The following is a 17299-nucleotide window of genomic DNA, read 5'->3' on the forward strand; positions in this document are numbered from 1 at the left end:
TAATTGTTAGCTGAATTGGTATCTTCATTGGATCATGTGACACCATAAGTTGGCTCTGTTTTATGTCAGAAATAGTTTAAGAAAATAAATTCTAACTGTAAGTCTTGTGTCAGATTACACAGTAACATATCTCCTAGGGAGACGTGAGTCTTACGACTATGCCCTTGCTTGGCCATTAGAATTTCTGCATTCCAAGCTCTTTCCAGGGACTATAATTTTGAGTGCTCACCTGTCCAATTCTTATCAAAAGGTTGGTTATGACAAACAATTTTCATAGAGCACTGCCTGAAGGATATGAGTCCATTCATTCATCAACTAGATAGCCTACATATTATTCATGAGTTAAGTCACAGATGATTTCCCTTCACTGGGCAGGACTGACAGAAAAAGAAATATCTGTCCTTATGGAAGTTTTGAACTATATGTTGAAAGAGAAAACTCTCATAGGTTTCTAGACACAGAAAACCAATAAGTTATTAGGACAGGAGCATCAGACTAGCATCAAAACTACTCATCTGTAAGCCAGGAAGATGGCAGGATCATATCAACAGAGACATGAAGGAAAAGGGCTGGGAGTTAAGAATCCAAGAGATCTAGTTACAAATGAAGACAAAGGAAAGACATTTCTGGACATGGAGTGACACAGAGTGGACTGTCCACGTGCCACTTCTGAGTAATTATTTGAGAAGTGTTCCAACTGAATGAAAATTGAATCAGAACACGGGTGTGCAGATAGCAGGAGATGAAGAGCCAAAGAAACAATGATGAGCAACAAATGTTGTAAAACTTAAGGTCAAAGTCTAAATAAATGATAATAATGTGCCCATGAACTATAAACTGTTCATTAAGAAGAGCTGTCTCAACAAAGAGGAGATAGTTCAAAATGGAGCAATCATTGAGAGAGTCAAGTTTTTTCATGTATCTTATCTTAGGGATGAGGAAGAAATGTCATGGGCTGGACTCTCTGGAAGCAGGTACTGGGACAGAGATTGGGGTGCAAGATGTTTTTAGGGATCAAAAAACAGATGTTGAAGTCCTAACCTCCAGTACCTGTGAACACTGACCTTATTTGAAAATAGTCTTTGCAGATATAATCATCATCATGTGAAAACTCTTAGTTTAACACCACCCCCTCCCCCCAAATCTAGTTTTAAGCTATATGTCAGGAACAGAGTTGAAACCAAATGACAAATAAAAAAGCTGAAGTTAAAGAAATGGAAGAGGAGATACGTACCATGTAGAAATAAAAGAAAGCAGATGAGGCTATTACTGTCAACTAAGATGAAACCCAAGACCAAAAATATTAAATAAGAAAAAAAGATAACTTTACAGAAAGAGTGGAGTTCAACAAGGACAGTATTATTCACGTATCCTTTGTACACTGGCCAGCATAGTTTTAGACATCTTAAGGCACAAAAAAGAAGTAAAAATATATGAGAATATATAACCATATCAGAGAATTTTAATATATTTTTTCATAATTTGATAAAGTAGACAGTATTATAAGATGATGTGTTTTTCTACCCTATATGCAGAAAATGCACGCTTTTCTCTTGTGTCTTTGGAACATTTTCAAAAAGTTATTCAATGGCCATAGGAAAAAGCATATTTTGGGGGGCCAGGGCTAGCTTTTATTCATTCCATATTTTGATCCCAGCAGTAAGCAAGAATGTGGCAACGAATGAAATAATAGTATTAATAATGAAAATATAAATGCTTAGCACTAAGGAACCCTCTTACAGATGATTCCTAGATCAAGTTGAAAATCAAACCAAATTAAATCAAAATCAAATTAAAAATGACAAATTTATTTGGAAATAAACTAAACAGAAGACTTCATCAATTTATGTTCAGTTCAGTTGCTCAGTTGTGTCCGACTCTTTGCGACCCCATGAATCGCAGCACGCCAGGCCTCCCTGTCCATCACCAACTCCCGGAGTTCACTCAAACTCATATCCATCGAGTCAGTGGTGCCATCCAGCCATCTCATCCTCTGTCGTCCCCTTCTCCTCATGCCCCCGATCCCTCCCAGCATCAGAGTCTTTTCCAATGAGTCAACTCTTTGCATGAGGTGGCCAAAGTACTGGAGTTTCAGCTTTAGCATCATTCCCTCCAAAGAAATCCCAGGGCTGATCGCCTTCAGAATGGACTGGTTGGATCTCCTTGCAGTCCAAGGGACTCTCAAGAGTCTTGTCCATCACAGTTCAAAAGCATCAATTCTTTAGCGCTCAGCCTTCTTCACAATCCAATTCTAACATCCATACGTGACCACTGGAAAACCATAGCCTTCACTAGACGGATCTTTGTTGGCAAAGTAATGTCTCTGCTTTTGAAAATGCTATCTAGGATAGTCATAACTTTCCTTCCAAGGAGTAAGCGTCTTTTAATTTCATGGCTGCCCTCACCATCTGCAGTGATTTTGGAGCCCCCAAAAATAAAGTCTGACACTGTTTCCACTGTTTCCCCATCTATTTCCCATGAAGTGATGGGACCGGATGCCATGATCTTTGTTTTCTGAATATTGAGCTTTAAGCCAACTTTTTCACTCTCCACTTTCACTTTCATCAAGAGGCTTTTTAGGTCCTCTTCACTTTCTGCCATAGAGGTGGTGTCATCTGCATATCTGAGGTTACTGATATTTCTCCTAGCAATCTTGATTCCAGCTTGTGTTTCTTCCAGTCCAGCGTTTCTCATGATGTACTCTGCATATAAGTTAAATAGGCAGGGTGATAATATACAGCCTTGACGTACTCCTTTTCCTATTTGGAACCAGTCTGTTGTTCCATGTCCAGTTCTAACTGTTGCTTCCTGACCTGCATACAGATTTCTCAAGAGGCAGATCAGGTGGTCTGGTATTCCCATCTCTTTCAGAATTTTCCACAGTTTATTGTGATCCGCACAGTCAAAGGCTTTCGCGTAGTCAATAAAGCAGAAATGATGTTTTTCTGGAACTCTCTTGCTTTTTCCATGATCCAGCGGATGTTGGCAATTTGATCTCTGGTTCCTCTGCCTTTTCTAAAACCAACTTGAACATCAGGAAGTTCACAGTTCACATACTGCTGAAGCCTGGCTTGGAGAATTTTGAGCATTACTTTACTAGCATGTGAGATGAGTGCAATTGTGCTGTAGTTTGAGCATTCTTTGGCATTGCCTTTCTTTGGGATTGGAATGAAAACGGACCTTTTCCAGTCCTGTGGCCACTGCTGAGTTTTCCAAATTTGCTGGCATATTGAGTGCAGCACTTTCACAGCATCATCTTTCAGGATTTGAAATAGCTCAACTGGAATTCCATCCCCTCCACTAGCTTTGTTTGTAGTGATGCTTTCTAAGGCCCACTTGACTTCACATTCCAAGATGTCTGGCTCTAGGTCAGTGATCACACCATTGTGATTATCTGGGTCGTGAAGATCTTTTTTGTACAGTTCTTCTGTGTATTCTTGCCACCTCTTAATATCTTCTGCTTCTGTTAGGTCCATACCATTTCTGTCCTTTATCGAGCCCATCTTTGCATGACATGTTCCCTTGGTATCTCTGATTTTCTTGAAGAGATCTCTAGTCTTTCCCATTCTGTTGTTTTCCTCTGTTTTTTTTTTTTTTTTTTGCATTGATCGCTGAGGAAGGCTTTCTTATCTCTTCTTGCTATTCTTTGGAACTCTGCATTCAGATGTTTATATCTTTCCTTTTCTCCTTTGCTTTTTGCTTCTCTTCTTTTCACAGCTATTTGTAAGGCCTCCCTAGACAGCCATTTTGCTTTTTTGCATTTCTTTTCCATGGGGATGGTCTTGATCCCTGTCTCCTGTACAATGTCACGAACCTCATTCCATAGTTCATCAGGCACTCTATCTGATCGAGTCCCTTAAATCTATTTCTCACTTCCACTGTATAATCATAAGGGATTTGATTTAGGTCATACCTGAATGGTCTAGTGGTTTTCCCTACTTTCTTCAATTTAAGTCTGAATTTGGCAATAAGGAGTTCATGGTCTGAGCCACAGTCAGCTCCTGGTCTTGTTTTTGCTGACTGTATAGAGCTTCTCCATTTTTGGCTGCAAAGAATATAATCAATCTGATTTCAGTGTTGACCATCTGGTGATGTCCATGTATAGAGTCTTCTCTTGTGTTGCTGGAAGAGGGTGTTATGATCAGTGCATTTTCTTGGCCAAACTCTATTAGTCTTTGCCCTGGTTCATTCCGTATTCCAAGGCCAAATTTGCCTGTTACTCCAGGTGTTTCTTGACTTCCTACTTTTGCATTCCAGTCCCCTATAATGAAAAGGACATCTTTTTTGGATGTTAGTTCTAAAAGGTCTTGTAGGTCTTCATAGAACCGTTCAACTTCAGCTTCTTCAGCGTTACTGGTTGGGGCATGGACTTGGATTACTGTGATATTGAATGGTTTGCCTTGGAAACGAACAGAGATCATTCTGTCGTTTTTGAGATTGCATCCAAGTACTGCATTTCGGACTCTCTTGTTGACCATGATGGCTACTCCATTTCTTCTGAGGGATTCCTGCCCACAGTAGTAGATATAATGGTCATCTGAGTTAAATTCACCCATTCCAGTCCATTTCAGTTCGCTGATTCCTAGAATGTCGACATTCACTCTTGCCATCTCTTGTTTGACCACTTCTAATTTGCCTTGATTCACGGACCTGACATTCCAGGTTCCTATGCAATATTGCTCTTTACAACATCGGACCTTGCTTCTATCACCGGTCACATCCACACCTGGGTATTGTTTTTGCTTTGGCTCCATCCCTTCATTCTTTCTGGAGTTATTTCTCCACTGATCTCCAGTAGCATATTGGGCACCTACTGACCTGGGGAGTTCCTCTTTCAGTATCCTATCATTTTGCCTTTTCATACTGTTCATGGGGTTCTGAAGGCAAGAATACTGAAGTGGTTTGCCATTCCCTTCTCCAGTGGACCACATTCTTATATTCAAGAATACTTTTAGCCTAAGTGACTTTAATATGATTTTTTAAAAGAGTGAAAATAAACTAAGCAGTGTATCTAAGAAATTCTTACAAAGCCTGAAGAAGATATTATTAATAGTAAAATTTTAAATTAATGGAAGTGGCCACAAAAAACAAACAATAGAAAAGAGAAGTCTGACTAAAAAATACATATTCATGACATATATATACAATATATAATACATCTATATTTTTAAATACATTCACACACATACACTCTATCAGGAATAAAGAAGAAGACATTAAAAGAATTCAATAACAATATTATGTTTAACTATATGACAATAAATTTTACAATCTAAAGGAAATTGATTATTTTTCCAACAGAATATAAATTATAGAAATTTGGTTCAAAGAAAGGTTATAAATTTCAAGAAATGAATAATCCAAAAAACTGAGTGCACATAGAAAGCCTTTCAATTTTATGAAAGTATTCATTTTTTATTAACAAAACCTGATAAAGATGGAAGAAAAACCATTCAATTTCAATTATAAAAATATCCTTTTTAAAATAGTAGCAAATCAAATCCAAGTTAGAGTTTTTCTAGAAATATATAATTTTTCATTGTGAAATTTCTCAATGTTTTATATGTCATAGCAGAATAAAAGATAACGACTATTTCAACTGATGTTGAACATGCACTTGATGTAATTCAGTAGACATTCCTAATAAAAAGTAAAGTAAAGGGGAATATAGCAGAAGGAAGCTACCATGCTACCAAGCAAACAAAAACATTATGGAGGACAGTGACTACTGCAGGGTTATATTATAAATATCAAGCACTACTGCTGTTAACCACTATTATTCAGTGTTTTCTTAAAGAAGTACAGTGAATGCAATAAGAAAAGAAATAGAAATAAGATGTGTAAATATTGCACGTGATGAAACTGAGACTCTACTTAAAATCTTTTTTTTTTTTTTTTTATGAGACTCTACTTAAAATCTTTTAAAATTCTGTAAGAGGATTTGGTAAAATGACTAGGTGAAAGATAATAGATGAAACCCAATCATTTTCTTTCTGTGAATTAATAACTGGTTAGAAATACAAATAGAAAAATTTAAATTGTCACCCTATTTAAAAGCGTGACAAGCTAAAATATCTGGGGATGAATTTAGTAAGATGTAAGACAAATACAAAAATATGGATGTAGTAAAAGATATAAAATAACATTTGAAGACAGAACTGGACCATGTTTTTGAATAAGAAAACTTAAAAATTCGGGAGGAGGGTTCAGGATGGGGAGCACATGTATACCTGTGATGGATTCATTTTGATATTTGGCAAAACTAATACAATTATGTAAAGTTTAAAAATAAAATAAAATTTAAAAAAAATTCCTAAAATATTAGTGCTTCCAAAATTAGTATATAAATTTAATATAACTCTGGTCAGAATGCCAAGTTGATAGGGAGTGAATGGCGTGGGCATGTTTTCACGTCAAGCAATGTGATTTTAAAGTCCATATAAAAATATAAACTTGGAAGAAAAATAGTATGGGAACTTGTAGCAGCAGATATCACAAGCATGCTGTCTTATTACTGCATTTAAGACAACATGTTAGCTTAGAAATGTCAAAAAGCCTTTGACTCAGAGAGTCCAGAAATATATTAAAGTATATAGGAAAACTTAATATTTGCTAAAGGAGGCATGTCTTTCCAGTGAGAAGATAGGTTATAAAGTAAAGGATGCTGGGCAAATTAGCTACCCATCTGGAAGAAGATGAGGTTAGTTAGATTCCATTTGAAGTGAGGATCAAATGTTAAAAATGAACTGTAAAGATGTTTAATGAAAATATAGGAGAATACATGTTATACATGTAGTATAACACCAGACTTGGAAACCTCTCTCAAGTAAGACAGTAAATCCATAGTCCATATAGGAAAAATGAGTAGATTTTACTATGTAAATATTTAAAATGTCTACCTGACAAGACACCATAAACAGAAACAAAAGATGAACAACACCTGCAGCTCATGAGACAGAGTTAATGTTTAATATACCAGGAGATCTTACAGATTATAAAAGAAAAGTATAAAAGCACGGTATAAAGATAAGCAAAGGACGTGAACTGAAAATGGAAATCATCAGTAAACCTGTGAAGAGAATAGGCCTTGTTAGTGGTGTGTGTACTAAATCACCTTAGTCATGTCTGACTCTTTGCAACCCTATGGACTGCAGCCCACCAGACTCCTCTGTCCATGGGATTCTCCAGGCATGAATACTGGAGTAAGTTGCCATCCCCTCCTCCAGGGGATCTTCCCAAGCCAGGGATCGAACCCATGTCTCTTATGTCTCCTGCATTGGCAGGCAGATTCCTTACCACTAGCACCAAATCAACAAAGCCAAAAGCTGGTTCTTTGAAAGGATAAATAAAATTGACAAACCATTAGCCAGACTCATCAAGAAACAAAGGGAGAAAAATCAAATCAATAAAATTAGAAATGAAAATGGAGAGATCACAACCAACAACACAGAAATACAAAGGATCATAAGAGACTACTATCAGCAATTATATGGCAATAAAATGGACAATGTGGAAGAAATGGACAAATTCTTAGAAAAGTGCAACTTTCCAAAACTGGACAAGAAAGAAATAGAAAATCTTAACAGACCCATCACAAGCACGGAGATTGAAACTGTAATCAGAAATCTTCCAGCAAACAAAAGCCCAGGTCCAGACGGCTTCACAGCTAAATTCTACCAAAAATTTAGAGAAGAGCTAACACCTATCCTACTCAAACTCTTCCAGAAAATTGCACAGGAAGGTAAACTTCCAAACTCATTCTATGAGGCCACCATCACCCTAATACCAAAACCTGACAAAGATGCCACAAAAAAAGAAAACTACAGGCCAATATCACTGATGAACATAGATGCAAAAATCCTTAACAAAATTCTAGCAATCAGAATCCAACAACACATTAAAAAGATCATACACCATGATGACCAAGTGAGCTTTATCCCAGGGATGCAAAGATTCTTCAATATCCGCAAATCAATCAGTGTAATATACCACATTAACAAATTGAAAAATAAAAACCATATGATTATCTCAATAGATGCAGAGAAAGCCTTTGACAAATTCAACATCCATTTATGATAAAAACTCTCCAGAAAGCAGGAATAGGAGGAACATACCTCAACATAATAAAAGCTGTATATGACAAACCGACAGCAAACATTATCCTCAATGGTGAAAAATTGAAAGCATTTCCTCTAAAGTCAGGAACAAGACAAGGGTGCCCACTTTCACCATTACTATTCAACATAGTTTTGGAAGTTTTGGCCACAGCAATCAGAGCAGAAAAAGAAATAAAAGGAATCCAAATTGGAAAAGAAGAAGTAAAACTCTCACTGTTTGCAGATGACATGATCCTCTACATAGAAAACCCTAAAGACTCCACCAGAAAATTACTAGAGCTAATCAATGAATATAGTAAAGTTGCAGGATATAAAATCAACACAGAAATCCCTTGCATTCCTATACACTAATAATGAGAAAATAGACAAGGAAACAATTCCATTCACCATTGCAACAAAAAGAACAAAATACTTAGGAATATATCTACCTAAAGAAATGACCTATATATAGAAAACTATAAAACACTGGTGAAAAAATCAAAGAGGACACTAATAGATGGAGAAATATACCATGTTCATGGATTGGAAGAATCAATATAGTGAAAATGAGTATACTACCCAAAGCAATTTATAGATTCAATGCAATCCCTATCAAGCTACCAATGGTATTCTTCACAGAGCTAGAACAAATAATTTCACAATTTGTATGGAAATACAAAAAACCTCGAATAGCCAAAGCTGTCTTGAGAAAGAAGAATGGAACTGGAGGAATCAACCTGCCTGACTTCAGGCTCTACTACAAGGCCACAGTCATCAAGACACTATGGTACTGGCACAAAGACAGAAATATAGATCAATGGAACAAAATAGAAATCCCAGAGATAAATCCACGCACATATGGACACCTTATCTTTGACAAAGGAGGCAAGAATATACAATGGATTCAAGACAATCTCTTTAACAAGTGGTGCTGGGAAAACTGGTCAACCACTTGTAAAAGAATGAAACTAGAGCACTTTCTAACACCATACACAAAAATAAACTCAAAATGGATTCAAGATCTAAACGTAAGACCAGAAGCTATAAAACTCATAGAGGAGAACATAGGCAAAACACTCTCCGACATACATCACAGCAGGATCCTCTATGACCCACCTCCCAGAATATTGGAAATAAAAGCAAAAATAAACAAATGGGGCCTAATTAAACTTAAAAGCTTCTGCACAACAAAGGAAACTATAAGCAAGGTGAAAAGACAGTCTTCAGAATGGGAGAAAATAATAGCAAATGAAGCAACAGACAAACAACTAATCTCAAAAATATACAAGCAACTCCTACAGCTCAATTCCAGAAAAATGAATGACCCAATCAAAAAAATGGGCCAAAGAACTAAATAGACATTCTCCAAAGAAGACATACAGATGGCTAACAAACACATGAAAAGATGCTCAACATCACTCATTATTAGAGAAATGCAAATCAAAACCACTATGAGGTACCATTTCACGCCAGTCAGAATGGCTGAGATCCAAAAGTCTACAAGCAATAAATGCTGGAGAGGGTGTGGAGAAAAGGGAACCCTCTTACACTGTTGGTGGGAATGCAAACTAGTACAGCCACTGTGGAGAACAGTGTGGAGATTCCTTAAAAAACTGGAAATAGAACTGCCTTATGATCCAGCAATCCCACCGCTGGGCATACACACTGAGGAAACCAGAAGGGAAAGAGACACGTGTACCCCAGTGTTCATCGCAGCACTGTTTATAATAGCCAGGACATGGAAGCAACCTAGATGTCCATCAGCAGATGAATGGATAAGAAATCAGTGGTACATATACACAATGGAGTATTACTCAGCCATTAAAAAGAATACATTTGAATCAGTTCTAATGAGGTGGATGAAACTAGAACCTATTATACAGAGTGAAGTAAGCCAGAAAGAAAAACACCAATACAGTATACTAACGCATATATATGGAATTTAGAAAGATGGTAATGATAACCCTGTATACGAGACAGCAAAAGAGACGCTGATGTGTAGAACAGTCTTTTGGAGTCTGTGGGAGAGGGAGAGGGTGGGATGATTTGGGAGAATGGCATTGAAATATGTATAATATCATATATGAAATGAGTCGCCAGTCCAGGTTTGATGCATGATACTGGATGCTTGGGGCTGGTGCACTGGGACGACCCAGAGGGATGGTATGGGGAGGGAGGAGGGAGGCGGGTTCAGGATGGGGAATACATGTATACCTGTGGCCCAACATTGTAAAGTTAAATAAAATAAAATTAAAAAAAAAAAAATGACTGAGGTGTCATTCTCTGCCCATCAAATTGGCAAACATTTTAAACATGGCAAACATCCAGTGCTGATAAGTATGTCAATAAGCAGATACTCATGCATCATCGAACTGATTTGCTTCACCCTTTTTATACAAAGGAATGTAACAAAGACCCTTCAAATACTTAATGCACTTATCAAGTTGGGATTGATTGCCAGAATTCTTTCCCACAGAAATAAAAGCACTAGAACATTAAAGGTGTTTATGTAAGTTTGTTTATTCCTTCTTTGGCTACAGTAGCCCATCCTGGAAACAGTCTGAATGTTTTCCCATAAGGGAGTGTTTGCTTCAATGATGGTACATCCATTTTGTGGAAACAATGCAGTTATTTGTAAATGCGATAAATATGTAATATAGACTTGAAGAAATATATTTAAAATGCCAATAAAAGTAAATGGCTGAAATAAGTGTCTGTGTGTGTATGTATAGGACAGGGAAGATTTGGGGAGGATAGTCAACAAACTGTTCCCATTGATTAACTCATTGGAGAGACACTGGTGGAATCTTATTCACTTTTACTTTCTGTGTGTGAGGTGCTCAGTCCTGTCTGACTCTCTGTGACCCCATGGACTGCAGCCCACCAGGCTCCTCTGTCCTGGAGTGAGTTGCCATTCCCTTCTCCAGGGGATCCTCTTGACCCAGGGATTGAACTCAGGTCTCCTGCATGGCAGGTGGATGCTTCACCATCTGAGCCACCAGGGAAGCCCATTTTTATTTGAAACTCTATTTTTAAAATTGGTTACCATGAGCAAGTATCTCTTTTGTATAAAAACATAGCAAGAGAAAAGGTTTGTTGAACTATCCTTTGAAGTTGTATTATTGAAACAACCCTGATGAAAATCACATGACTTATCACAGGGATAATAGTGAAAAATTATCCACACGTCATATGGGGTCTCTTTATTCCACAGGAGAAATGTTCACTCCAGCCTCAATCCCCAGTGTGGTTCATTTGAGCAACTGACTTGTTTTTATCTTATGAGCATTGGGCATTTATGAAACTGATTATGTCTTCCTCTGCTATGACCACTAGGAATCTCAGAGTCCACTGGAGACTGACCAGGGTATTCAATGACTATACAGGATTACGTAGTGCACATTCTTTGTACAGCCCATACTGCTGGCACCACCTTGTTCCTCACCTTTATCTTCCCTTTATTTATGCACACATTGCTTCCTTTGTTTTAATTTTGAGTGAGTGAGTGAAAAGTTGCTCAGTCATGTCCGACTCTTCGGGGTCCCACGTAGCCTGCCAGGCTCTTCTGTCCATGGAATTCTCCAGGCAGGAATACTGGAGTGGGTAGCCTTTCACTTCTCCAGGGATCTTACCAACCCAGGGTTCAAACCCAGGTCTCCCGCATTGCAGGAGGCTTCTTTACCGTCTGAGTCACCAGGGAAGCCCCTTGCTGACTACAGTGTGTGTGTATATATATAACCCTGTGGCCATCTCTTAACCTTTCTGGGAGCTGAAAGAGAGGTATGAATAAATAATGACCAGTGATTTCTATTTTAACAGAAACCTGGGAAGGGAAACAGGCTCAACAATGAATAGGCCACTCAGCACAACCAACTACAGATGACTGGCCATTTCATTTACAAAGGTAAGGAAGTACAGTCTATATTTTAATTATTTCCAGTGGATTCATTGTGTTTAAAAATACTGTAAATCATGTATCTAGTTCATGGCCTTTAACGTTGACATTATCAGATTAAAAACAGAAAATAAGCAAATAGGAAGAGGAAATTTTGTGGATGTTGTTATGCTGAAAGGGTCAGAACCCAGGAGATGTGGTCTCTGCTGTTAATTACTGTGCGTGGTTAAATATCTGACAAGTGTTAATGTTTTCATTACTTTTAAATATAGCAGTGCTTACTGCAGAATACTTGGAGAATATAGCAAAAAATTAACATGAAAACACAAAGCATTCACAATCTCATCATCTATAGATACTTACCAGTACTTCTGTGAATGTCTTTCCTCCTTCCTTGTACACATATGTAAAAATATATATGATTATAAAGTTTTTAAAAACTATTTTTAATCCATACTTACCTTGGCTTCCATAGTTATTATATGTGATGTACCTTAACTAGTGCAGAATGTTGCAAGTCTAGACAGTAATTATCACATGCATGCTAAGTCGCTTCAGTTGTGTCCGACTCTTTGCAACCCTAGGACTATAGCCCACCAGGCTCCTCTGTCCATGGGATTCTCCAGGCAAGAATACTGAAATGGGTTGCCATGCCCTCCTCTAGGGGATCTTCCCAACCTAGGGATTGAACCCACTTCTCCTGAGTCTTGGCAGGTGGATTCTTTTACCACTGAGACACCTGGGAAGCTCCAGTAATTATCACTGTGACCATTTTAATAGCCATTTACAGTTAACCAGGGCATCCCCAAGCATCTCATTTGCCTCTCCTACATGGATATCCTGGTGAATAGGTCCACGTGGGCTTTGTTAAACATCATCCTACAGGGGGAAACGGAGAAGGCAATGGCACCCCACTCCAGTACTCTTGCCTGGAAAATCCCATGGACAGAGGAACCTGGAAGGCTGCAGTCCATGGGGTCGCTGAGGGTCGGACACGACTGAGGGACTTCACTTTCACTTTTCACTTTCATGCACTGGAGAAAGAAATGGCAACCCACTCCAGTGTTCTTGCCTGGAGAGTCCCAGGGACGGAGGAGCCTGGTGGGCTGCCGTCTGTGGGGTCGCACAGAGTCGGACACGAGTGAAGTGACGTAGCAGCAGCAGGAACAGGGGGGAAAACAAAAAACCTTTGAACCCAGGTGATATCTCATGGCCTCCCTTTAACATTATTATCTCTTTTGTGCTGCCTAAAGGGAATTGTTTACAAAATACTAAAAACCATCTAATTATCTGTCCTTCATTTATGTCATTTGTCAACCCCTCATTAAGGTTGTATTTTCAAGCCCCTTCAACTATACTCTTGAAGTTTTTCAGTTTTAATAGCTACAAAGGCTTAGATAAAGTGAAATTACTGAAATGGCATTCTTTACGGAGATCTTCATTCTCTGGGCTCTATTAAACAGTTGAAGATTAAAGAAAATCCTACTCTTACTTATTAGTAGTAGTGTGTACTAAATTACACTAACATACCCTAATATAAAAATTGGGATCAAATATTTGATTACTCCCTGTTTATTCTTAAAGTGATTATGTAATTTGAGCTTTCAAGAGGGATGATACAGGATCGGGTTTGGTTTTTACCCTGAGCCTGATATTATAAAACATATCAGATATTCGAATTCTGCTGCTAAGTCGCTTCAGTCGTGTCTGACTCTGTGCGACCCCATAGATGGCAGCCCACCAGGCTCCCCCGTCCCTGGGATTCTCCAGGCAAGAACACTGGAGTGGGTTGCCATTTCCTTCTCCAATGCATGAAAGTGAAAAGTGAAAGTGAAGTCGCTCAGTCATGTCCAACTCTTAGTGACCCCATGGACTGCAGCCTTCCAGGCTCCTCCGTTCATGGGATTTTCCAGGCAAGAGTACTGGAGTGGGGTGCCATTGCCTTCTCCAATGAAGAGACTAGAAAAGTCAATTATTCGTTTAATAAATTAAGCACATAGAGAGTGGGAAGCAGTAGTGTATGAAACATCTGTCCTTGAAAACTTTATATTCTAATATGGACAGATTAAATGGAACTGAAAGTTTATCTAAGAGAATGCTTGGATTGGTAGGCAGTCATAGGTCTGGTGAGATTGGCTTGCCATGGCCCATTCTTCCATTTTCTTGGATGGTTTTTAGTCACATCCAGCTCATGGCAGTCATTTTGTTCCAGTATAGCGAAATGGCTGGCAGGTTCTTAGGCTTCACCCACACTGTTTATTAAAAGCCCAGGATTTAAAATGTGCTTCAGAGGCTTGTGAGAAAGTCAGAAGTTTCTCCTCCATGGTGTATAGAATGCTCTTCATTGCAATTTAAGATGTGGCCCTTAAATATCATGGCTCCCTGATTATGTCCTTACCCTTATTTACCACATAAGTAACTAACTTTAAGAAGTCAGATGAATTAGAATATACAAAAATCTTATTATTAAAAGATTAGAGGAACACATGTTTAAATATCTGATACCTCACAATGAAAAAGTTTTTATATAAAAGCATTGGAATAAATCACAAAGATAGTCAATAGTTTTAAGTATAAAAATATAAAACTTCTCCATGTTGTAATTATAAACCAAATTAAAAGAAAGGAGCATGGAAGATACTAATAATATGCTGTAAACAGCTTAATAACCTTAATACATTAAAAACCAATAAGGAAACCACTAATATTACTGACCATAATAGGTAAAAAATCAGTACCTAAGACACTAAACACCAATAGATTAGTGAACAAAATAATAGAAAAGCTGAAAGGAGAAATACAGAGAGCTTAAAAAAAAAAAAGACATATAAACAATGTTAACCTTCACTAACAATTTTCAAAGAGGCAAATTAAAATCAGGAGGTACTTTCTTTTACCTGTCAAATTAGCAAAGATAGTTAAAATGATGATGCTATGCTATGCTATGCTAAGTCACTTCAGTCGTGTCCGACTCTGTGCGACCCCATAGACGGCAGCCCACCAGGCTCCCCCATCCCTGGGATTCTCCAGGCAAGAACACTGGAGTGGGTTGCCATTTCCTTCTCCAATACGTGAAGGTGAAAAGTGAAAGTGGTCGTTGCTAAGCGTGTAATGAAACCAGCTCCCACTCACTGCTGATAGTGTGAATGGGTGTATTCTTCTAGGAAAGAAATTTAGCAATATGTGATAAGAGCTTTCAATTTTTTTAATGACCTAGTAATTCTAGGAAACTAGTTCAATAAAACATTGAAGTTGGACAAAGATAGAAGCACAAAATCATTACTATTACATTATTTGTAGAAACAAAACCCCTGAACCACATCAACTGTTCTTCAATATTGGCATTGTTAACTAAAGTATTAACACACATTTATGTTAAGGAAATGGCAACCTGCTCCAGTGTTCTTGCCTGGAGAATCCCGGGGACAGCGGAGCCTGGTGGGCTGCCGTCTATGGGGTCGCACAGAGTTGGACACAACTGAAGCGACTTAGCAGCAGCACAGCATGTTCACACAGTGGTGTCTCTTGCAACTAGTAAAAATTATTCTTACAATGAGGTTTTTATATTCAAATGGGAAAATGCTCATTACATAAATGTTCAGTGAGAAATGCTCGATTAAGATGGTATCATATTTTTCATATGAAAGTACATGGAACAAAAGGGGGAAACAAATATACCAAAACGTGAGTAGTAGAGTTGCCCAAGGGCAGTAGAACTGAGTAATTGTTTTGGTGTGATTCATATTTTTTTGGTACTTTCCAGATATTTTTACAGGAGACATATAATAACCAGAAGAAAAGGGTTTAAGAGTTTGTAGAAAGAAACTTATACACATAATCTGGGCTTGGACTTCCATGGCACCTTTCTTAGAGCATATGGAGTAAAGTATGCTACCAAAATGATTTATAAGTAAAGTGTTATTTTGGAAAGATTGGGGAACACAGAATTTTTTTTCTTAGTATTTTAAGAAATTTCTTCCTTTTTTAGAGACCACAGCCGTAACAACAAAAATGTAATTAACCGAAACAGATTCTCTAGGTAACAATATTATTAGCCTATTGTATTTCAGTGTAGAACTTCTGAATTCAAATAGGTCCACTTCTTTCTTACAGATGTCGTCTGCTGCTGAGAATGGAGACACAGCACCTGGGAAGCAAAACGAAGAGAAAACCTATAAAAAGGTGAATGAGTGTGTTGTTTTCTCTTTTTCAGCTCAGAAAGAGGAACTGTTTTATTGCTTAGAATGCTAATATTGCCATAAGTCTTTGCTTCCTCCAAAGCATTTGTATGGAAGTTACTGCCTTAGCTTCCTGTTTCTGTAACAAATGACCAGAAAGTTAGCGGCTTCAACAACATAAATGTATTATCTTACAGTTCTGTAGGTCACCAGTCTGACATAGGTCTCACTGGGTCGAGAGCCAGGTGTCCACAGGACTGCCTTCCTTTCTGGAGGCTCCAGGGAAGAATTCATTTTCTTGTCGTTTCCAGCTGCTTGAGGTTGCTGGTGTTCTCCGAGTCATGATTTCCTTCGCAGCCAGGAAAGGCCAATTGAGTCTTTATCAGGCCCTATCATTCTGACACTTTTTAAAAGTCTTCATTGAATTTGTTACAACATTGCTTCTATTTTATGTTTTGCTTTTGGGGGAGCTGCCAAGGCGTATGGGATCCTAGCTCTCTGAGTATGGATTGAACCTGCACCCCCTGCATTAGAAGATAAGTCTTAACCTCTGGACTGCCAGGAAAGTTCCAGTTCTGATACTTTAAATCAAAAGTCCCTAACTTGCGGGATCTAACGCCTGATGATCTGAGGTAGAACTAATGTAATAATAATAGAAATGAAGTGCACGATAAATATAATGCTCTTGATGGTAGTTTGCTCACTCAGTCATGCCATCCGACTCTTTGTGACCCTATGAACTGTAGCCTGCCAGGCTCTTCTGTCCAAGGGATTTTCCAGGCAAGAATACTGGTGTGGGTTGCCATGTCCCTCTCCAGGGGAACTTCCTGACCTAAGGATCAAACCCGGGACTCCTATATTGCAGGCAGTCTCTTGCATTGCAAGTGGATTCTTTTATCGACTAAGCCACCAAGGCAGCTGCTTTGCTTGAGTTATCCTGAAATGACCCCCTCACCCACCCAGTTCTTCGAGAAAATTGCTTGCACAAAGCCAGTACCTGGTACCAAAAAGGTTCGGAACCACTGCTGTAAAGGATGCCTGTGATTATATTGAGTCCCCCTGGATAATCCAGAATACTCCCTTTATTTTAAAGTCATCTGATTAGGAACCTTAATTTCCTCACTGCCCTT

The 17299-nt window shown here is 38.3% G+C and overlaps 1 protein-coding gene across 5 annotated transcripts in view; it reads left to right on the forward strand.

The window, feature by feature from the left end:
• PIP5K1B (phosphatidylinositol-4-phosphate 5-kinase type 1 beta) overlaps positions 1–17299 on the forward strand; it is a 345687-nt gene that overhangs the window by 113605 nt on the left and 214783 nt on the right. For all 5 annotated transcript variants that reach the window (XM_086415454.1, XM_086415457.1, XM_086415456.1 and 2 more), the window contains 2 exons: positions 11916–12000; positions 16105–16173. In XM_086415454.1, coding sequence (XP_086271580.1) covers positions 16105–16173 — 69 coding nt within the window. In that variant the 5' untranslated portion in view covers positions 11916–12000. The remainder of the gene's footprint in view (positions 1–11915; positions 12001–16104; positions 16174–17299) is intronic.

This window comes from Bos grunniens, chromosome 8 (genome assembly GCF_055505025.1).
Source record: "Bos grunniens cultivar Pamir isolate PY7600 chromosome 8, Bosgru_T2T1.0, whole genome shotgun sequence".
Taxonomy (NCBI): domain Eukaryota; kingdom Metazoa; phylum Chordata; class Mammalia; order Artiodactyla; family Bovidae; genus Bos; species Bos grunniens.